The 24,041-nt window shown below is 27.7% G+C and overlaps 2 protein-coding genes across 2 annotated transcripts; one reads left to right on the top strand and one right to left on the bottom strand.

The window, feature by feature from the left end:
* Positions 1–3,487: 3,487 nt before the first annotated feature.
* Positions 3,488–6,037, top strand: LOC124815817 (endosomal/lysosomal proton channel TMEM175). The gene is made up of 2 exons (XM_065815488.1): positions 3,488–3,608; positions 4,108–6,037. The coding sequence occupies exons 1-2, from the start codon at positions 3,515–3,517 to the stop codon at positions 5,694–5,696; spliced, it is 1,683 nt and encodes a 560-aa protein (XP_065671560.1). The 5' UTR covers positions 3,488–3,514; the 3' UTR covers positions 5,697–6,037.
* Positions 6,038–12,786: 6,749 nt separating this feature from the next.
* On the bottom strand, positions 12,787–23,997 carry LOC136089738 (uncharacterized). Its single transcript, XM_065815818.1, has 6 exons — positions 23,680–23,997; positions 22,208–23,342; positions 18,646–18,883; positions 14,305–14,462; positions 13,052–13,117; positions 12,787–12,947 (listed from the first exon to the last, which is right to left on the bottom strand). The coding sequence occupies exons 1-6, from the start codon at positions 23,995–23,997 to the stop codon at positions 12,787–12,789; spliced, it is 2,076 nt and encodes a 691-aa protein (XP_065671890.1).
* Positions 23,998–24,041: the final 44 nt, after the last annotated feature.

Genomic DNA, 24,041 nt, shown 5'->3' with positions numbered 1-24,041 from the left:
GCAATGATGGTTCAACGATATCAAATACTGATTTTACGACAAAGCTACTGATATTTTGTTTGATATTAGCACTTTTGCTGTTTTTTAGAGTGTTTAAAGTGGATCGCAGTTCATTAAAATCTAAATTTGTTTCTTTCATAATCTTTTCTGAGGTAAGGTTCTTAATCAAGTAAGAATGATATGTTGCAGAACTCGACGGAATTTTTGCATTTCCATGTTTTTTTTAAACAAATTTGAATAATAAAACTTTTTCGAGTATTGTTTTGTTTTTTCAAACAAGTTTTTATAATTTTTGTAAGTTATTTCATTTTTATAAGTTATATTATTCAAGGAATTTGTCGTAGAGTATTTTTTTTTTTTTTTTTAATGAGGATTTGATTAAACCTTTAGACACCCAAGGAGTTAAAAGGGACTTTTTGTTTATAACAACAGTTTTTAATGGAAACGCTTTTTCATAATATTTACAAAATTGTCCTAGAAAAAGTTTGAAGGTGTTGTTCACACCGCTTGATTGCAACATACGATCCCACTCAACATTGTTTTTTAGTAAATTTTTGAATTTTTGTAAGGAGTTTTCATTTATCTCTCGTTTGTATATAGGAGGTTTGAGAGTGGTATTGTTAGGTGCTATGTTTTTAGTTAAGAACGTGGAAAGTGATCTGAAAGGTCTGTCTTAATTATACCTGTGAAAGTATAGGAATCGTTGGTTGTTATATATTCGACTAAGGTAGATTCTTATGATTCTTAATGAATATGTTAAAAGTGAACCACCATGGTGTCTGTTCATAATTATTTGATATGATTCTGATATAAGCATCATTAGATTGCACATAAAATCAATGCACTTAGTATCTGCTACTTCACTAAACATAATAAAACAACATATTACCAATCGACATATAAAATTTCCATGAAAAGTTTATTCTTCCAATTTAGTTTAATTGGTAAAATATCTGAATTTCTAATAAAAAAAGAAAGCGTTCTTTGAATCCTCATCATTTTAGACAACATACCTGGTATTCAAATCAGAGCCATTTGAAATTTTACACGTTATTGAAAAGGGCACTTTATTTTAGCCTTGTTTCAAGTTTTTGCAAATTATATAAAAAATGAAAATACTCTATTTCAGGGTATTTTAATTTATCTGATTATTGCAAATATTTTAAAAACATTGCACAAATTAATAAATATAAAAAAAAAAAATAATTTAACCAATATATATAGACATGTTATTAGGCGTAAAGCAATGAAATAATTTTCATATTTAAGATTAATGAATGATGAAACGATTTGTTCTGTGTCGCACTTTCTTAACTACATTACAGTATATTTCCATATAATGAGAATAAACTGAAGCTGCAAATTCAAGAGAACGAACTAATGTTAAATAAAGAGATCTAATAAGTTGAATTTTGCAATTTAAACTACTATTTGCTATACTGTTGGCTTGATGCTAATATTGATCTGAAAATCGTTCTTAATGGATGTGCAAAAGCCCCTGATGAGTTTATACATTCATTTTTTCAAGACTAAAATTTTATTCTGCGTTTTTCGAATAAATTTTTACAAAATTTAGAAGTAAAAAAATTTTATCTTATATTTGGATTCCACAAAAATCTTGCTTTCTAGAGGAACCTCGAAATCTCATTTAAATTTAAATTACTCGAAGGTAAGGATCCGAAACCCAGACAAATTCAATTTAAAATTTTTTTAAAAATTGCCCAATCCTATTCTTTGTGCTTGACATTTAATAAAAAACTTAAAATATTAATATATGGACGTGGAGAGTACACCACAAATGTTAAACGAGTTATGAAATACAAAATCATTGTAAAACATTTTTACTTTTTAGAGAAATTATATAAACATATATATTTTTATAATATTTTAAAAATTAATAAGTAGAAAAGAAGATCTTTAGATCTTTTATTTATGATTACTATTTTTTAATATTGTCTTATTTTTTCAATTATTTTTACTCTTCTTTCTTTTTTTTTTTTTTTTTCAAAATTGAATAGCTTAATTTTTTCCAGTTAGCTTATAAAATATTGAAATAACTTTAAAGTTTGGTTGTTCGGCTAACATAATATCAGTTATCAATACTTACTAAATAATTCAAAGACTTAACATATTTTGATGACTAAGTTAGTTACCAGTTTCTTACTATTTCCATACTTTTTCAAGTTATTTTTATTGTTAATCTAGCAGCAAGTAAACGTTATAGTGTTAATTTAAAAATACTTCATTGGTTGCCATTGATACCAATAAGTTTTCTAGAATAGCAAATTATTATACTTTTTTAAATAACAAGATTAACAATTATCTTAATCTTTGTATACATATATTTTTTTATTAGCAGTTGTCAACTACTGATAATGTAACATAATTTTTAGTTACCCAATTTAAAACTAAATTGGCCACTGGTTGTTGCTTTGACACATTTGTTTCGACACATTTCTTAATTCTTCTTTAAAACAAGACTCGAGTTTTTTACTTTTTGCTGTTCTATAATTAATAACTATTATTTTCTGGTTGAAAAAAAAGAGGAAAAAAGAATTTATTCAAAATATGACGATGCAGTAAAGGGTTAGGTACAAATATTGTAGTAACAATCATTTTAAAACATGAGCCAACTAACTCCGACACGGAGTAAGATAATTGATTTCTTATTGCTTAGATGATCTAGGATTTCAATTATCCAAAAATAGTCAATAATTAAGAGCTTGAATTTTCAGCATTTATATATAAGTTAAAGATTATTGATTTACTGCAAGCGTTAAATTGGTAATTGAAATGCATTAAAAGATAAAATGTCCATAAGCAGTCAATTTTGTTTTTAGCTGTTTGGGTAAAATAAAAACAGTTCACGTGAACAGGGTAAAACATTTTGAGCGTTAATAATATTATCAGTTAACTTTTCAAATAAGTAATACTATGAAATCGTTTCGCAAAAAGATCTGATGCCTCAAGCAGATTTAGAGTTAATACTTTGCACATAGTCATAATAATGAACATTTCTTTTTATGACTTTAATAAACTATTGCGTATTCTGTGGAGAAAAAAAAAACGTTACTTATTCATCGGATAATTTTGAGTATTTCATTAAAGATTTAGATCTAAGACAAAATGAGAATAAGGAAGTTGGAAATAAAAAATGGCATTGATTTATTTTTAAACATTATTACCGTTACAAATCGCAAAAATAAAATAGATAAAAAGAAAAATAAGTTTACGAAAACTATTTTATTCATTCAATTCGTTTTAAAGTCAATTTTTTTATTTTAATGAATAGTTGTTTAAAAATGCAGAAAGCAAAGAGAACAAATAGCTGCTGAACGATCAGCAAGATAACATTAAAGAAAGAAACATTAAGTTAAAAGTACTTTGTAAACAAAAATTTATTGACTTAAGACTCATTGTAATTAATAAAGAAAGTACTAGTGTATTTATTGTTAATGATTGTTATTTATTGTTAATGATTATTTGTATTTTTATAGACGTTTTTAAGTAAAAAATGTTTTTAACAAAGATCGTTCAATTAGTTAACGAATTTACTTTTCGGAAAAAATCACAAATTCTACAAAATTCAAGAAGTAATACACCGACAGGTAAAATTAAAGTTGTGATTGATTACGATTGAAAAGATTGAGTTTTATTTAATTTATTGTACTAAAATTCTGAACCAAGTATATTAGATCCTATATATTACACTATGGTTTCTTATAGAGCTAGACCTACACTAAATTTCGAAGTTTAGACGTTACTTTTAGCTACAAAATAGTTTTCAATGATTTTTTAAACATGTTTTTAAACGATTTTTTACGCTTACCCATTTTTGTTTGACAAACCTTTTATATTTTTAAATAAATGCTATCATCTTTTTAGTAACACTTTATATGAAAATTAATTATTTTTTAAATTTTTTGCTAGTTTAACAGTTAGTTTAATGAAATAATTAACATTTATTTTAGTATTAATTTAAAGCTGTTAATTCAGTTCTTATTATGAAGTAAAAATAAAGACAGTAAAAATTTGATTTAAAATTTTACTAAAAAACTCGTACAACCTTTAAATTTTATTTTGCTATTAACCTTTTTTGAAATTTAGAAATGGAAAATGAAATTACGGCAGAATTAGAAAAAGACAAATATTTAAATCATCTAAGAACTATAGAAGAGCACTATGATGAACATCTAAATGAAATACTAAGCAACGCCTTGCACCGAGGAGATGTAGTTTCAGCAGATCGTTTGCTCGGTTACACTGATGCACTTATGGCTACCTGCGCTACGTTTCTTGTTATTCCAATAAGAAATTTAAGAGAAATGGAAGCGAACGAATCGCTATGGAGTTTTGTTCTTAGAATTCGTGCCCAATTTATCATGTTCTTTTTTGGTTTTATTGTAGTTCTTAACATATGGGAAAACATCAACATTCGAGCAATGGTTGTCAAAAGAGTAGATGATTTTATCCTAATATTTGTTATTGTGAGTCATTTAGCAACTTCCATTCTTCCTTTTTCTTTAGCATTACAGGGTAATTTTAGTGACGAAAAAGTTTCTATAATCCTTACGTGCAGTATTTTAGGATTTATTCAAATAATAGATATTATTTTGGTATTATATGCTATGAATACACCTAAGGTTCTTCATATTGAGATGCAAAACTGGAACAAGTTTGAACTTAAAAGATTTCGAAACAGGTTTCTTATCAGACCATCAATAAGTTTAGCTATGATTGTACTGGGAGCTATTTTTTGTTTTGTTCACTATATAGTCTCATGGGTAATAATTGGAGTTTTTACATTTATGCCGACAATTCGCAAACTTATATTATTTTACCAGAGAAGAATTTCAAACCCCATCAATATGAAAAAGGAGATGTTTTCTTTTTATTTTTCGAAAGGAAATATATCAAAAGATAGAGTAGAGTCTATGAGTGACGCTGCTACAGCCATCATTGCAAGCATTCTTGTTCTTGATATTACCATTGAAAACATTCCAACCAAAGCAAGTGTTAAAGAAAGCGGTTTACATACGTCTCTTGCACTTATGAAATTACAGTTTTTAACCTTTCTAGCTGCATTTACGATGGTTTCTTTACTTTGGTACACCAATCATACAGTTCTACATTTGTTTAAAACAGTCACGACATTAATGTTGCATCTCCAAAAAATATTCTTAGCTTTTTCTTGCCTTTGCCCGTTGGCTGGTAATATCATTTTTAAATTCTATCATCTTGAAAACAAAGATTCCCAGTACAGCGTTCTATTTTTATCAATTGTTATCTGCTGGTCTAGTTCAGCTAACTTATTAATATTACTATATGGTTTGTTAACTGGAACAAAATATTTACATTATTGGGCAGCTTTCGGTAGTTTTAAAGAAAATGCGCACCAACACTTGTACGTAATCATCAAGGCATCTAACTTGCCATTTTGGTCACTCTTTTCATTAATCGGCAGTTTTGGTTCTCCAAAAGCTGCAAACTTTGTTTTATATATATGCACAATTGCTGCATTAACGACGTTTTTTATTTTAAAATTTATTTTGAACAAAGTTAATAAAAGAAATGATAACAATCAAAAACCGGAATTGCACTTTAATGATATCGTAAAAGTAAATAGTACACCAAAAGTTATTGAAACCAATATTTTATCTAACTCTCTTTCAATCAATAAAGTTTCGACTGTGTAAAGTAAAAGGTCAAATTAAAACTGAATTAATAGGCCGGGTGAATAAAAAAAAGCTATTGCTTTTACTCAGTAATTGGTTAGCTTTACGTAAATAAAAGTTTCAGCAATGTTCCTTAAGTTTTTATTCACGTAAAACTGAGCACTTACTGAGTAAATTGCTTAACTTTACTTGAATAAAATTTTTTGCAAAACTGCTAAAGTTTACCAATTAATGAGTAAAAACAGTTGCTTTTTTTATTCACCCGGCCTAATATGATTAAAAAAAGCATTTTTTTTATTACGTCATTATAATTCTAACTTTAGCACAGTAATTTAGAAATTTTAAACTAGACTCAATATTTTGATAAACAATTGTCACATACGCTTTAATTATCACTTTTAACTTGTTGTCGCAATAATTTTGATATTTAATATTTGATAAAATAATGATATGATATTTAGTATAAATACAAAAATGTAGAAATTATTATGTTATATATTAACAAAATATTTCAACAAAAAAAAACAAGGTACTTATTTAAGTTTTGCTTGTTAGATTGTTTATTTTAGTCTTTGTTATTTTTAATTTTTTTGAGTTTTTTTTTTTTTGTTTATATAAACTTCTGTTGCATGAATCTCAATGTGTGTTTAAATAAGCATTACAATTTTTTTTTCGGTACATATTTATTTGATCAGGTAAAGGTAGAATTAAAAAAACTTATACATAACATATATATAAACCAGGTTTGCAGAGGCTTCTTGATTTTTAAAACTTTTAATTTGATAAAATATTCTTCTGGTATCAGTAATTATATATACCAAGTAATATAAGATAAAGTTAATTATTTTTTAAGTTACTTAAATTTAATATCAAAAAAGTGTATAAGCCGCTATTTTTTCAAGATGGCTACCTCTAGACAAAATTTAAAATTTAAAAAAATAGTACTTACGTGTTTTTTACGTCTTTTTTTAAATATCTACTTCGCTATGCGAATAATAATTTTTAGAAACGGTTTGGAATAAAATAAACCGTCTGGAAACTCTATAGTTTATTATAAATAAACTGTAGGGTATACAGCTTCATTATGGCAAGAGCGTTAAACTTGAATAATTTTAAAAAATGTTTATTTATGTGTATTATTTTAAAATTATTTTATTATAAGAAAGTTTATTAAAAAAGGTAATAATAATCAAAGTACTTAATCTTGTGATCAGATGCTAATTCAGTATTTTTTGTTCTTTGAAATTATAAAAATATAAATATTTAGAGTTTGCTCCAGACATGGAGCAAACTCTAAATACTTATATGTTTATAATTATGTCAAATAAGAATGCTTTGCAAAAAATTGAGATGATGGGAGCCTGGAATTAAAAAAAACCCTAAAATTTTTGTCCCCATCTGGTCCAAACGTGAGAGCAACAAGTTGATAAAATATCTTTTGTGTTATTCTCAATAAGATTTATGTTCATCGATAAATTTTAAATTTCATTGTATAATCTCTAAGCGTTCAAGAATTATGACCATATAAAATGTTTAACCCCCTCAAATTAAGGGGGTTAAAATTTATAAAGCCATAATTTTTGAACGCTGAAAGAATTATACTTTGAAGTTGACAATCTACCGATAAATATAAATCTAATTAAGATTAATACAAAAAATATTTTATCAATCAGTTGTTCTTACATTTAGGACAGAGGGAGTATAAATTTTAGAGTATTTTTGTTCCTAGGCTCCAATCATCTTCATTTTTTGCGAAATATCCTTATTTGACATAAGTATAAACATAAAAATGTTTGGAGTTTGTTTGATGACTGGAAGACAGCTATCATTGCCAAAAAAAGCTGGATCCACCTCTGCTTATAATATAAACTATTATTATTAAACATGGTTATTGTAATTTTAATTTTATTAATTGTAAATTTGATTAAAAAAAGCGTGAATTTTAAATTTTAGAAAAGATCTCTTGATTGTTAAAAGACGTTGCAACGTCAATTGAAGACGTCGCTACAAAAACGTGTTAACTCATTTTTATTCTATTTTGAGATTTATTCAAATTTACTATAAAGGGTAAAAACGTTACAACTCGTTAACTTTTTTTTTCTCTTTCCATGAATCGAGTGAATTAAACATAAGGAGTTGTCCATAAAAAGAAGAAACTATGAGAATCCACAAAGAATTATTTGCACAAGCAAAAATGCATCGAAGAAAAATATGCAAAAGTAGTATACAATCGCTTGATCGTAAGAGAAATGTTGAGTATATACGATATCACGGTAAACAAAGATAGGTGAAAATAAAATTAATTGAAGCATTTTTATTTTTGTATTTTATTATGTTGACTGACTAAAAAATATTAAACGATCAAATAAGAAAATGAGTTCAACTAACAAGAATAATGTAACAAATAATTTTGAAAACTTTGAGTCTTTAATTTTAAATTTTTTGAGAATTAACAAAAATGAATATAGTTTTTGACTGAAATAAATATAAGGTGTCTCGACAACTAGCACTATAAACTGGACGAATTTGTACATCTTAAGTACAAACATATGATCAATGTAAAAAAACTTTAAAACTTTTAAACATTTTTATTACTCTATAAATTATCTTTTGATGTTATGTGTATCTCAGAAACATGAGGAAATGCAAAACTGCCTCTGTCAGAAAATTTTTTGTACAATTTATTATCGAATAAAATACTAAGTCAACCACGTGTTATAAGCAAAGGAGGCAGCGTTGCAATCTATATTCTTGTTATGTATATATTTAAAGCAAAAAAGACTTTTCGTAAAGCAAACAAACATATTGAAACTTTGAGTATATAAATTCTAAATAAAACCTGTAAACCTTTTTTAATATCCTCGCTTTATCAACCGCCATGCAGTAAGCAAATTAATTTTCATAACAGCCTTAATAACGACAAAAAATATTTGTTTCTAAAAAAATATTTGTTTTAAAAGCCTAAATAAACTTAAAAAGAAGCTGTACGAAAAGCGATGGGAAAACGTCTATTCCTCTTCGGACCCCAATTGTGCGTTTGACAGTTTTTCGAATACTTTTCAAAATAATTATGACAATGTCTGTCCAAAATTAACCACTGAAATAAAAAACAAACAACTTAAAAACCCATTGATGACATAATTTCACAAAATCATCAAAACGAAAACAAAAGTTTTATATAAAATTCCTAAAATAAAAATTTCTGATATAAAAAAGAAAATTAGGAGAAAACGTACAAAATTTACAGAAAGTTTTTCAAAAACAAGCTAAAATTAAGTAGGCAAAGTTGGGGTACAATGGATTGGGGGGCACAGTTAATAAAAGGTATTTTCACAAAGATTATAATTTTGTTCATCTTAATAATGTAATCATTTTATGTGCTCATATATCAGCCATTTTTATTTATAGTTGTTACAACATAATTTTTGACTACCGGTTTTTGGTAGGTAATTTTTATTTTTAGCAAACTAAAGAAAATTGTCTTACCGTCCTTATGCTTGTTATGGAGATCATGGTTGAAATAATTTTAAAAGTTCAAGTTTTTCATTCGGATTATTGATATTTATGCCTCCTTTTAGTAGTTTAGCTTTTGTTTTAACAACTCTCATGTCCCAAGAAATTTAAACTTAATTTGAAATTAGACTTAAACTTAATTTAAATTAAAAAAAAGAAATTAGACTTAAACTTAACTGCCTTATCTGGGGCCGATCTTCTAATGATGCCATTTTTTTTTTAGACAAGGTGCAAAAACGTAATGTAAGTATAGTTAAATCAGCTTTTGCAGCCAACTTCCAACCATTATCACATCGTCGTAATGTTGCTTCTCTTTCTCTTTTTTACAAATACTATAATGGGCACTGCTCTAAAGAGCCAGCGTCTCTTGTGCCATCTACTAAAATTTATTCTCGTCTTACTCGTCATTCAATTAAGTCTCATCCTTTTTATGTGACTGTTCCTAAGTGCTCCAAAAACGCTTATTTGTCTAGTTTTTTTCTCGAACATCAGTTCTTTGGAATTCGCTTCCTTCATCTTGTTTTCCTGATTCATATAATTTGCAATCTTTTAAGTCGTCCGTCAATAGTTATCCTGCTCTACAATCTTCATCTTTTCTCTTCCAGTAACTTCCAACTTTAATTAGTGGTTGCTTGCAGCCTTGTTGGAAGCAAAGATGTTTAAAAAACATAAAAAAAAAATGGTTATGGTGGAGCACAGTGAATTGGGGTTCAGTAAATAGGATGATTCACTATGCCCTATTAATGATCTTAAAGATTAAATTCATGCATTTTTAACAAACTAGCTACATGAAAATGAACTTATTAGTTTTAAGTTATGAATAATTATATTTGAATAATTTTTTAATTTTTCAATATTTATATAAGTTTTGTTATCAATAAAATTCTTTTGTTTTTTCTTCTCAATTTTCAAAATGTCTATTTATTCGATTTAATACTAATGTAATTAATAAAAGTATAGTGTACAGTTATATGGCTATGCCCCTATTCACTATCATTAATTTACGGCTGTGTTCATTTATTCACTGTGCCCCAGTACTGGAGTACTTTTGCCCCAGTACTTTTGCTTAATTTAAAAAATAAAGAAATCTGATCCACTGTGCCCCAACTTCCCCTACTATTCTAACGAGCTAAATAAAAATAAGTTTGATATAAAGAAAACCTGGTCAATTATAAATGAATTAATTGTAAGAGAAAAAAAGATGCTCTTTTGCTTACAATAAAAAGAAATTACTAACAACAAAATTATAACAACCAATATAAATATGTTAAAAAATTAACAAATAGTTTGTTAATGTAGGCGCCTCTCTTGCATCTAATATTGTTCAGTCAATTAAAGCGTATGATGAATACTTGAGAGAGAAACCGGCGACTAGCATGTGTAATAAAAATAAATAAATAAACACGAATTTAAAAAAGAACTATTCGAACTAAACCGTAACAAGTTATGTCAATATGACGACATTACCAGTAATGTAACTATTTATGTTATCGATAGTATAAGTAAACTATTATTTTATTCAATAGCATTTTCATTTGAGAATAGTATATTTCCTGATAAACTAAAATCAGACAAAATCCAGCCAGTTTTAAAAAAGGTGGTTGTTTTTCTGTTTGCAATAATCATCCTATAACACTACTCTTTTCAAAAATATTTGAAAGGGTAATTGGTATTATTGAACTTATCAAGTTTTAGAAGTATTTATCGATCTTTCCAAGGCATTTGATACTGTTGATCATGGAGTTTTACTTTAAAAGTTAAAGCATTGCGGCATTAAAGGCCTAATATATAAGTAAGTTAAATCTTTTTAACAGAAAACAGTATGTTGACCTGGAAAAGTCAGGAGCTCGTAGGAATCAATCTTGGGACCTTCACTATTTTTAATATATGAATCGCTAAATGTTAAAAGGGCGGAAGTCCAATAATATAAACTTTCGGGAAACTAAAAAAAACCCGTAGTAAATTTTTGTTAATTATTCAATAATTTTTTTTTGAAGGTGTAAAACATTATCCTCTTCAAAAAAAAATTATTGAACCATTAACAAAAATTTACTACGGGGGAAAATGCGGGGTTTTTTTGTTTCCCAAAAGTTTACATAGTTGGACTTCCATCTTTTTAACATTCACCGATTCATATATTAATGATATGAATAAAGCTTCTTCTTAAATATCGCCAATTATGTACACAGGCAACCAAATTTATTTTACAACCACTCCGCGGTAAAAATATTGTTCAAAACAATGAAAAATAAACTAGAAAGCTTTAATCAATGGTTTATAGCTGATAAAGTATCATTAAATTGTGAAGAAACAAGTTTTACTCTTTTCAATAAAAGAAGACGATCTATTAATCTTTCGTTAAATTTTCCAAAACCGTCAAATAAAAATGAAATAAATTGAGTAAATCATACAAAGTTTTTTGTAGTAATATTTGATAAGAACCTATCATGGAGAAATTATATTAGTCTTATTGAAACAAAAATATCTTCTGTTATATATCTCTCTTACGCTAATGTAATTTGGGCAAATACACACAAAACCAAATTAATAACATTACAGAGCTTAAAAACCACCCATGTAAAATAATTAACTATTTAAAGAAATTAGAAAACCCTTACCCTGCAATAAAATTCATGAATATCCTAGATATATCAAAACTTAATTCGCTTTAAATATTACCATTTATGTACAAATTTAAGAGTAACTTTTGTCCAAAAAAAATCTTTGGTCAAGTATTAACCATAAATATCACTTGAGCAAAGTGAAATCACAAGGGTCAAAATTTTCAATTATGAGCCAAGGCCCATCATTATGGAATCAATTGAAAAGTAACAGTATAAAAAATTCGAAAAGCTTTTTCATTCGCACCTTAATTTTCTACATATATGTATGGCCGGCGAGAAGGAGTGTGCGTGTGTGTGTGTGTGTGTGTGTGTGTGTGTGTGTGTGTGTGTGTGTGTGTGCGTGTGTGGACAGGTGAGGGAGGGCTGAAGGAGGGGGAGAGAGTAGGTTAATTCCCCCCCCCCCCATCTCCATCAATCATATTTGATAATTTAGTCGGCAAATTTGACCTTTTTAGACAAGCCATTCGGCAAATGTTGACCCTTTAAATATGTTGGTCAGCAAATTTTGACAGTCAGTCAGCAAATGTCGATTGGCCAGCCAGCAAATTTTCAAAAGCGAGAATTTTTTTTGTTTTTTTGTTTTTAATTGGCAATAATTGTATTGGCACCCCCTCACGTAAGGCCTACTCGCGCCGGCCCTACATAAACAGTAAACTCCCGATATCTCGAAACTCCATGGGACCTAGAAAAAAGTTTAAGTTAGCGAGTGTTCGAATTTTTAGGACATTCTATTGAACGAACTTTTGCCGAAATGTAAAAACAATTCGAGTTATCAAAAGTTTCGATCTCGGAGGTAAAAACGATACATTATAAATTAAAAAATACTCTAATGTCACTCTGTCTTAGTTTTGAAGAAACGTCTCTATCAAATATAATTATGACTGCATTGAGCTTTAACTGAAAATCTTCACCCGTAAGACTGAAAGGCATATAGTCATACAACACCTGTAGTGTCTCCCGAATATCTCAAACTTTTAGGCAAACGGGTTGATTGCATTATCATTATCTTCATCGTTATTAGCACCATATTCATTTGCTGCATTTTTAATTTTTTCTACCAACTGTTCATCTCTAAGTAAAGGTACTGTGCTAATTAAGTTTTCATCTGTAAAAATAACATCTTCAGCTGTTGTATCTGGAGGGTAAAAATTATCAAGTTTTTCTATCTGATTTTAAACCTCTTTAAAGTCTTCATCCGAATGAGCAGATTTCTGCTGTTCTTTGGAAATTCGTGCTTACGCATAACAATTAACAATGGTGGAGATTTTACTCTTTGGCATGCAAGATCAAGCATTTTCACTGCATCTAAAATTAAAAAAACAGGAAGATCTTTTCTTTTATCGATAGCATAAAAGGAAGATCTTTTCTTTTATCGGTATGCAATATAAAAAAAAAGATCTTTCAGGAAGATCTTTTCTTTTATCGATATACGACCAGTCTTTGCAATGCCAAAGATCTGTAGCAAACTTTCAAAGAACATATAACTCACTGATCCATTGGTTGAAGTTTAGATGTAGTATTCGGTGGTAAAAAAATGAGCTCCATAGATTGTATATGCTCGATAATCTATACAAAATTGATTAAACTTTGTTTGACAAAAGGGTTCTTTTAAATAGTTATTATTTTGCAAACTATTTATTCTTTACTTTAAAGGTAAATAGATCTTCAAAAACATTTAATAATGGGTTGTTCATACAACAAAACGTAAAATATAAAGTATTATGCAAGTTAAGTTCATAAACGTTTAATACATTCATATCTTTGAACAAATGTATTGTGTTTGAAAAATTATTTAACAAAATATATTATTCGCATTGCTTGTTTCTGATGGTGGTAAAGACGTCGGAACCTACTTTTACCTGTGCTTTCTGAGGCAATATTTGCATAGTTTATATAGCCATTAATAAATGAGTAGTATAGTTGCTTTAAACTATTTTTATTAAAATAATTTCTGACCTTTTAAAGGATTTCAATACTTTTTGCAACTTTTGTTGATATACAATAATTATGAGTCTTCCATGTCATTTTTCGTCAAGATAAATACAAAAAACATTAAAACGGAATCTTTTTATATTTCTACTTTATCAATATAAAGTTTTGGTAAATCATTAGGCAAAAAACGTTTTTAGTTGAGGAGTGGAAAAGGATCCACTTTATTTTGTCAATATTTAAGGTTAGTTTATTGCATTTAAACCATGTAGAAATTTGTATAAGTTTTTTATTCATATTTAAAAAAAGTTTGGTAATGTCTTTGTTTGATAAAAATAAATTGGCATTGTCAGCAAACATGATGCTCATAAGGTTCTAGGCCTTATTTAGATTGTTGATGTATACTAAAAAGAGAAGTGGACCAAGGATAGAACCCTGTGGAACATCACATTTTATTTCCATTAATGTTTTATTTTGAAGATCAATGCGAAGCAATTTTTCTTCGTGGTAAACGAATTGCTTTCTATTTGACAACTAGCTTTTAAACCATTTGATCAATTTACCAGTTATTCCGTAGAACACAAATTTTTCAAGTAATATATCATGATTTACTGTATCAAAAGCCTTTGATAAATCGACAAAAACACCAAGTGTATGTTGTGGTTTAGCAAAAGAACTTGAGATTTCGCGTGTAAACTGAATAATGGTTTGTTCAATTGAACTATTGTTTTTTAAATCCAAATTGATTTTTATATCATAAATTATTTTAAATCAGGTAGTTGTATGCCTTTTCAAAGATTATTTTTTGTAATATTTTTAAAAATGTAGGAAGGATAGAAATCGGGCGATAAGTTTGATGTTTGATGTAGGAAGGATAGAAATCGGGCGAAAGTTTGATGTTTGATTTTTTCCGTCTTAAATCGGGATAATCGTTAAATAAATCGGGATAACTTTGGCAATTTTTAATATTTCAGGAAAAACCCCTTGTTGTATAGATGTTTTGAAAACTCCAAATAGAATATCTTTCAAGCTTTCATAGCAATCTATAATTATGTTTCCGTTTATTGCATCTGAACCGACTGCTTTGTTTCTTTTTAGAGATTTGAAGGCTCTTTTAAACTCTTCAATTGATAAATCTAGGAATAAGTCATGGGGAAAAAGTAAATTATTTGAAGTTGTCAAAAAATCTGAAAAGGAAACATTTTTGAAGGAATCCTATTAGCCAGCCGACTTCCAATATCAGTAAAGTATTTATTAAATTCTTTTGCTATTTCAATTGGTTTACATAAACATACATTGTTTATTTTAATTATTTTCGGAAGGAAATTTGAGCAGGTTTTCTGTTTCCTCTTTATTTCTTTCAAAATTTCCTATATTTCTTTTGAGTCATTTTTTTATATAGTAATTAGATTAGAGTAATAATTTTTTTTCAGGTTTTTACGAATTTTTTCAAATAGAGTTTTGTAGTTTTTATATATGTGTAAATTGGCATGAGATTTTGTTTTTAGATATTTTATATACAATTTTTGTTTAACTCTTGAAGATTTTTTTGATGGTATTTGTTTAATTTTTGAAGATTTGAAAAAGTTCCTTCTTTAATTCTCATACGTTTTGACTAGTTCCGTTGCGTCTTCATAGATTCGAAAATTTTTTCTTTATTTTTGATCTATGTTGACAGCGTATTTTTTGGAATGCCATACTTCATAGCAACCTGAGACGTTAATAATCCTTCTCCAATTTCCCTTTAAGCAGCGTACTTTTCTTTAATTGATTTTTTGTTCCTTTTTTTTCTTTTCAGCGACAGTAGCTATAATATAAAAGTTCAGACTATAAATTAAATTGCATATATATATATCAACAGCAAAGTGAACTGACTTGTTTATGTGTATTATCTAAATTACTCTCACCTTTTTTAAACAATACATTTAAAAAGTTATTTTTTACAAAAAAAAAAACTTGATTTTTTTCATAACAATTTTAGTTACTATGCTGCATCTTGTTATGTTTAATTTTTATTTTGAGCTTATTTTGAGTCTAATTTTTATCTTGAGTTTATTTTTTGTGTGTAACGTAAAAGTTTCACTAAAATTTTTTTAACTATTTTTATATTTCCTTTGAATCGTTAAAAAGTTCGTTTAAACCGTAAACCTGAGTTAATTATAAACAATATTATAATTTTTTTAATAAATAAAAATACTTGCAAAAACTTTGTAATGAAACTTTGTAAATGACAAACATTTAAAGAGAAAAAATCAAATTATGCATGTTAAAAATAATAATTTAAAAACTCTGAGGGTTAAGTGCAAAACAATGCAACTTTTAAATAAAATACGTTGCAGAAGTTTATTCAATTTATTTATACATTGCAAAATTACCCATTATAATATTGCTTTCGGTGAATAATCATTTATTTTCCTTGAAAAATGTTATTATTAAACAAGAGAAAACAAATTGATTGGTTTTGGCGCAAACAGGTACAAAAGTGCTTAAATAAATGTTTGACTGAATCTTATTTTTCTATCTGCTGGAAAATGGCATCTGGTTCCAATTTGTAATAACTAGAAAACATTCTGATCCCTCTAACTACTACCTGATATGATCCGATCGGTCTTTTTTCTATTATTAGCAAAGTCTTTAAGTATTTGATTATTACTGTCAGACAGTCAATACGATTCTCGGTCTTCTCGTTCTACTGTTAGGCGACAAGGCAAGAGCTCATGCTCCTGACATATCAAAAACTTTCGATAAAGTTTGGAATACTAGTCTTCTCCATAAGCTTGCTTTATACGCTTGACAAAAAGTCTTTTCTTTTCGATCGCTTAGAACAGGCAGCTAATCTTGAATCTGATCTAACCTGTGTAACAGATTGGGGCATGCAATGGTTTGTGAATTTTACCTCCAACAAAACTCAGTTATTTACTGCAAAAAAACACAATAATGTCAACATCCTAATATTAATGAATAGCAACCCACTCTCTGAGCTCACTTCTTTCCGTTTTCTAGGATTATTATTCACTACTGACCTTTGATGGAAACTATAAATACAATCGATTGCAAAGTTTGCATCTACGAAGGTTGCTTTCCTTTATCGTGCTTGCCTATATCTTGCTCTTGATTCCGTTTTCCACTTCTAGAAATTACCTTTTTTTCCATGTTATCAGCAAATCATATACATTGTTAAATGACTATTTCAATCGGTATTTACTTAATAACCCGAAGGTCTGATGACATCCTTTGAGAATTGTATTTAAGTAGTTTGTAACATCGATACGGAAAAATTGCGTATCCATATAGTAAAAACGTACCTCAACTACCTTGATGAGTCAAAATCAACCCGCTGTGACGGCTTATATCTACACGTCTTTTGCAAAATCTCTTTTGCCGGTCTACATGTCCTCATTTGCTACTGGTGTAGTATCCCAATGAAAATCAAATGTCACGCCTATTTTATTTATAAGGATTAAAAAAAGTAAACTAATAGCATAAAACTACCAATTAGTCTCGCTCAAGTCATTCCCGTGCAAGATGATGGAGAGTAGTGATTGACCAAAACGGAAAAAAAGCCTACCCCGAAATAAACCAAAGTTTCGGGTACTTTAGTTTGGTGCCGAAACCGAAACTGACATTTTGGCAAATATTTTACGAAAACCGACATTTCCGCTTGTCAAAATTAATTTCATAAGAAAACTTAATTTTAAAATGCAATTTTACATTTTCTGTTTTTTTTTTTAATACATTTTTTATGTTAAAATTGATTACACATGTTTCCCAAATCGAGATTTAATACATAAGTTGGCGATATAAGTTATTAGCAAAGTTTATGGTTTTTACCGAAAGTTATGGCTTTTTACCAAATTTATGAAAAGTACCGAAATCGAAATTTCGGTAACGGTTCAAATTGAAATTTTGGCCAAAACCGATACCGAATTTCAGTCGAATACTAATGGTGAGCATTTTTCAAACGAACATTGCGTTAGTAATGGTCTAATCACTCTGAAACATCTTAAACTTGTTCATCTCAAGAGCTGCAGCTCAAAAATGTTAAAAGCTTAGGAAACCACTGAAGGAAACAATTTGTTTTGGCTACACAGTAGACGTCATATGCACAGAATTCGCCAAGACGTTTGTCAAAGTTCCGCGTTCACACCTCCTTCACAAGTTATGAGCTCATAAAATTTAAGGCGCACTTGTAAAATGGATCTTTCCTTGGCTAATCAACCGAAGTCAACGAGTGGTCAACGTATCACATCTAAGTAAAAAACGGGCACTAGTAGCGTACCTCAAGGCTCGGTCGTAGGCTAATTGTTTTTTGCGGTCTCTGTATTATTATTATTTAAATTATTATTATCAATATATTTTAAAGCGAATAAATTATTGGATATTTAAATAATAAAAAATACATTACTTTAAAAATTTTCACTTTAAAATCTAATATAACCTTAAAGTTAATTCATGTATTTCAAACATATTGTAAAATAATACTTTAAATATTATTTTAAAATTGTTTTTATTTTAAAAATTTATAATATTATACATTTTTAGGTGTTATTAAGTTTTTTAATTCATCAAGATGATGATAATTTTTCCCACGGCAGTTGATCAACAACTTCTTGATATTTGAACAACGAATCCATTTATAAACATCGTCAATAAAATCAATGTCGTAGTGAAGGTGAAGACGTAATCCTTCACAAAAATTAATCCACGGAAGAAAGTTTTCTTCAAAATCATTTTTTGTTATTAAATAACGTGAGATCCATATCGTCAACCATTCAATCTTATTGTTTGGTTTGCATCCTTTGAATTTAATAGGACGATGGAAGTACACATCGCTAACATTATTTGGACATTGATATTAAAGTTTTTTTTCTTCATTACTTAAATTATTTTTATCAACTTCTAACCTCCATAACTTTCTTCCAGATTTTATGTAATGGTTTATGAAATAATTTTCGCAAGTAGTTTCGTAAGAAGTTTTTCCATCGTTAATCGAGATCCACCACATTCGTTTACCAAACATAAATTTATTATTCTTATCATCTCGTTTATCAACGATAGATTTTATTTCATTAGTAAATGATGATTGACTTTCATAAAAACACTCGATGAATAAATTATCGTCATGACTTTCGCGTACACGGTCTATATCAAAATTAAATACAATATTAATTTAAATAAATTTAATTAAATACAATAATATTAAATTATTATTTTAAACAATTAAAAAAAAAATTAACAAAAATTATAAATATTTTGAATGAAATAACATAAAATAAAAATAAAAGATTTATTCATAAAATTTAAAAAACATTTTTAATTTTAATTATTTTACCATTACTTTTGTTTATCACATTTTTAAAACAAAATAATTTTATTTCATTATAGATTATATACGAAACATAAGCGAAGTAATAAAAAGTTAATCATTTATATAAAGTCAAAAATTGCTTCGTTTTATTTATATTATCATTCCAAATAAATTGAAAAACTGTATTAACCCCTAATTAATTGCTTTAACGCTTACAACATATTTTTGTTGATTTAAATTTTCAAGGTTAACGTAATTAGATATGTAAAGCCAAAAAGTACATCGAAACTGTATTTAAAAAAAATCGACTGATCATGCTTGGACATGGAAATTTGAAAAGTTTTTTCTTGTTTTTTGTATACGCTGAGGCTTTTTTGTTTATTTTCTTATAAACTAATAACATATGTAAGTTTTGAAAGTTTATAAAAAAGTTCTCTCTTTTTAAAGCGAACACAAAATGCTATTTGAACTTATATGTATCATATATGCTACACTAGGCTTAAAGTTTATATATATAAAGTATATTTATACATATAAACAAATGCTCATTGCTTTAGGAAAGAATTGAAAAACAAGGACGTGGACTGTTTGACTACCGTACTGACGCCAATTCTAATAGCATAGCTATTTCTTGGATAGATTCAAAGCAGTTTAGTTTCATTTTTTGCTAGTATTAAACCAACTATCACAGTGAGGTGTTTTGACAGAAACCGCAAGTAGGTTATGGTAAAACAACCATAAATATGATAGTTTTACCATAACATACTTGACAAAGAGTTTGAGTTGAGAAATAAGATAAGATTTGCTCATTCTACAAATGTTATATGTCATAGATGATATGATATATATACATATATATGCATATATATATATATACATACATATATGTATATATATATATATATATATATATATATATATATATATATATATATATATATATATATATATATATATATATATATGTATATATATATATATATATATATATATCATTTGAGTGTAGACATCGTGTATAAGAGAGTATGTTATATATACACACACACACACACACACACACACACACACACACACACACACACACACACATATTTATATATATATTTTTTTTATCATTTATTGATTTTGCCGTTGATAAATATTACAAAAAAGAAATTACAATAAAAGAAAAATCCTGGCCGGCGCAAGAAGAAGACAGGTTGTCTTATCACCGAGCCCCGTCACACAAAAATTTACATGCACAATAAATGATAAAAGACAAAAAGACAGTATAAATACAAAAACAAAAACAAATCAAATGCTTCAGCAATAAAATAATTTGTTGCTAACAATCTTCCAGCAGAATAATTTTAAAAATAAAAAAGTAAAAACGACAGAAAATCATGAAAGTTATAAAAACACAAAAAAAAATGCGTTGTTTAATTAAAAAAAAAAAGAAAAAAAAAAGCAATATATGTAAACATAAGTATTTGGGCTGATTATTTAATATCATCAAAAATATGAACGAATAAGACAATTTTATTTTCGTTATCTTTTATACTAATGGTTAGAAACCATTTTAATAAAAGCTAAAGAAATTGATAAAGATTTAATTTATTTTCAAGCGATTCAGTCCAAATCTTTAAATTGTTTTCAAAAAAGGTATTTGAAATCTAATATATCGAATTCCATGTTCAGTAAATACCGTTTTGAATCATCCTTAAAACTTTGCAAAGTGCAGTTTAAAACGAAGTTTTGTTTTTTACTAAAGATTGGAAGAAATTTTTTCCAAACTAAAGGTCCCCGATATTGAATTTGGTACGAACTTAATTTAAGAAGGTTTATGGGAACCACAAAGTTATTTACTGAAAATTTGGTTGGATATTTATGGGAGATTTTATTAAAGTAGGATTGAAATGTTACTGGAGAAAACCCAAGTTTTGCTTTAAACATAAATAACATTACTTGATGAATATTAAGCTTATACATATTTAAAGCTCCAAGCTGACGTAAGAGAGGTTCGCATTGTGTTTTTCTATTTGCCCCAAATACTATCCTGCAAGCATGTTTTTGTTTACTATAAATTTTTTTGAGTTTAGTGTGATTAGTGCTACCCCAGGAAATGTTACAGTATGAAAGATAACTGTGTATAAACGAAAAATATAAATTTTTTAAAGACTCGTTATTAAGAAAAGGTTTTGTTCGGTATAACATGGCAATATTTTTTGAGATCTTACCTTCAATATATTTAATATGAAATTTCCATGACAATTTTTCAGCTAAGAGCACTCCCAGAAAGTTTTTAGTCAATTCCCTTTTAATTATTTTATTATTGATTAAAAGATTGGGTAGCTTAAGAGGAATATTCTCGGCTTTACTAGGTTTATGGAATAGGATAAATTTTGTTTTCTCTACATTTAATGATAGTCGGTTACTTATAAACCACTCGTTGATCTTATCTAATTCTTCGTTAAATATTTTAAAAAGAACAGTAATATCTTTGCAAGAATAAAACAAATTAGTGTCATCTGCAAATAAGATAGTATTTAATACTTTTGATGATAAATATAAGTCATTTATATAAAGTAAGAACAATAATGGTCCCAAAATAGAACCTTGGGGTACTCCACAAGTTATTAAGTTGTTTTTTGAGTCTTTTGTTTCTTTAAGTACAAATTGCTTTCTGTTAGTTAAGTATGATTTAAACCAAAGTAAACTTTGATTTTTAACACCATAGTTTTCTAATTTTTTCAAAAGAATTTCATGATTTACTGTGTCGAAAGCTTTGGATAAATCAATAAAAACCCCTATTGTATAGCAATCACTATTAAATCCATTTGATATATGCTTAACCAATTCAATTATTGCATGGTTAGTAGAATGATTTTTTTTAAAACCGTATTGATTTTTATATAAAATCTTATTTTCAGATAGATATTTATAAAGTCTGTTGTACATAATGCGTTCAATTAGTTTAGAAAAGCAGGGTAAGACTGAGATTGGTCTGTAGTTTGAAATATTGGTCTCATCGCCAGATTTGAAAATACGTGTTATTTTTGCAATTTTTAGTTTATCTGGAATATGACCTGATTTAAGGGAGAGATTAAAAATATGGAATAATGAGGGTTCGATAATATCAAAAACAGATTTAATTACATTAACATTAATTTGATCCATACCTGCACTTTTATTTTTTTTTAGACTATTAAAAGCAGTATGTAGTTCACTTTTGGTTAAAATCGGTTCTTCCATAATTAAATCAGTTGTTGCAAGATATGAATCAAATTTTTTTTGACCAACTGGAATTTTCGCTGCTAGTTTTGGGCCAACATCAAGAAAAAAATTGTTTAATTTCTCAATAATAACTTCTTTATGATAAATCATTTTTCCCTCATTAATAAGTTTTTGCGGTAAGTTATTTATTTCAATTTTATTTTTCCCAATATAGTCTCTAATAACACTCCATGTTTTTTGAGGGTTTCCTTTGTTTTTTTCAAGCAGTTTAGCATAGTAATTTACTTTTGATCGTTTTTTAGTTTTTTCAAATAAACTTTTATAATTTTTGTAATTAGTTTCATTTTTATTTTTTAAATATTTATCATACAATTTTTGTTTTTTCCTTGATGATTTTAGTAGGCCTTTGGTCATCCATGGGGATACAACCGACTTTGAGTTTATTACTTTCACTTTTAAAGAAAATGCCTTATCATACATTTTAGAAAATTGGTTTAGAAATAAATCATAAGCATTATTTACATCGTGTGATTGCAGTACAAGATTCCAATCGACGTAATTATTTAATAAATTTTTAAATTGGCATATGGAACTTTCATTGATTTGTCTCATGAATACTGTTGATATGTGGGTAGCATTATTTAGAGTAACGCTCTCAGTAATAAGGAATATAGGAAAATGATCGGTTAAATCAGTCTTTATTATACCAGTTTTAAAACGGCTGTTATGAAAATTGTTAGTTATAACATTATCTAATAATGTCGATGATTTTTTAGTTACTCTTGTTGCTTTGTTTATAGTTGGGATAAGGTTGTATTCGAGAAGAATATCAATAAAAGTTTTTGCTTCACTATTTAAGGCATGATTGAGTAAGTCAATGTTGATATCCCCAACTACGTAAACATGCTTTTGCAATATGTTTTTTGTGTTTAGGAATGTGCGCAGATAAGTTTTGAATGTTTTTAAACTACCAGCTGGTGTTCTATAAATAGCATTGATTATAAAATTATTAGCTAATTTATTTATTATCTCAACGCATAATGCCTCACAATCTGTATTGTTTACATTAAGATCTTTACGCTGAATAAAATCAATAGAATTGCGAACTTATATGCTTATACCACCACCAACGCAAATATCGCGCAGTTGATGAACTGATGTATAGTTTCTTTTTTTTTTTTATTTGAATTATCATGCTATATTTTTCTATACAATGTTTTTTATCCGAAGATATTGTTGGCTTAGCATAGGAACAACCACAAATAGTCATTAAGACTAATCCAAAGTAGCGTCCGTTATTGACCAACATTTTTGCGTACAGAAGTACTACTCAAGCGCTGAGTTGGCGGTGGCAGGATTTGAACCCGTATTGTGCAACAGTCCGGGTCTTAACTTTCCATTTGACGCTCTAACCAACTGAGCTATCCAGCCACATAGATTCTTTAGAATTAGAATTTGTTTCATTGCTTTTAAGCCAAGTTTCTGTGAAACAAATTATTTTAAAATCATGATTAAGTTCTCCCAATAAACACTTAAAGTTCTCGAAGTTTTTATTCATACTTCGAATATTAATATGCAATATTGAAAATTTATTCTTATTCTCACAGAGATATTGAGTAGATTCAGGTATTGAATAGTACTCACTTTCTAATAAGGTTTCAGTATGATTATCAGAGTTATTATCGCTAAAAACAATATTTTTGGCATTAATATTAGAAGAGAGATTATTCTCCATTTCTAAAAGTTAAATTAAAATTTGAAAAACTAAAAAAAAAATAA

This window comes from Hydra vulgaris, chromosome 13 (genome assembly GCF_038396675.1).
Source record: "Hydra vulgaris chromosome 13, alternate assembly HydraT2T_AEP".
Taxonomy (NCBI): domain Eukaryota; kingdom Metazoa; phylum Cnidaria; class Hydrozoa; order Anthoathecata; family Hydridae; genus Hydra; species Hydra vulgaris.
Note: the sequence above shows the minus strand (reverse complement) of the source record. Positions and strands in the feature narration are given on the sequence as shown.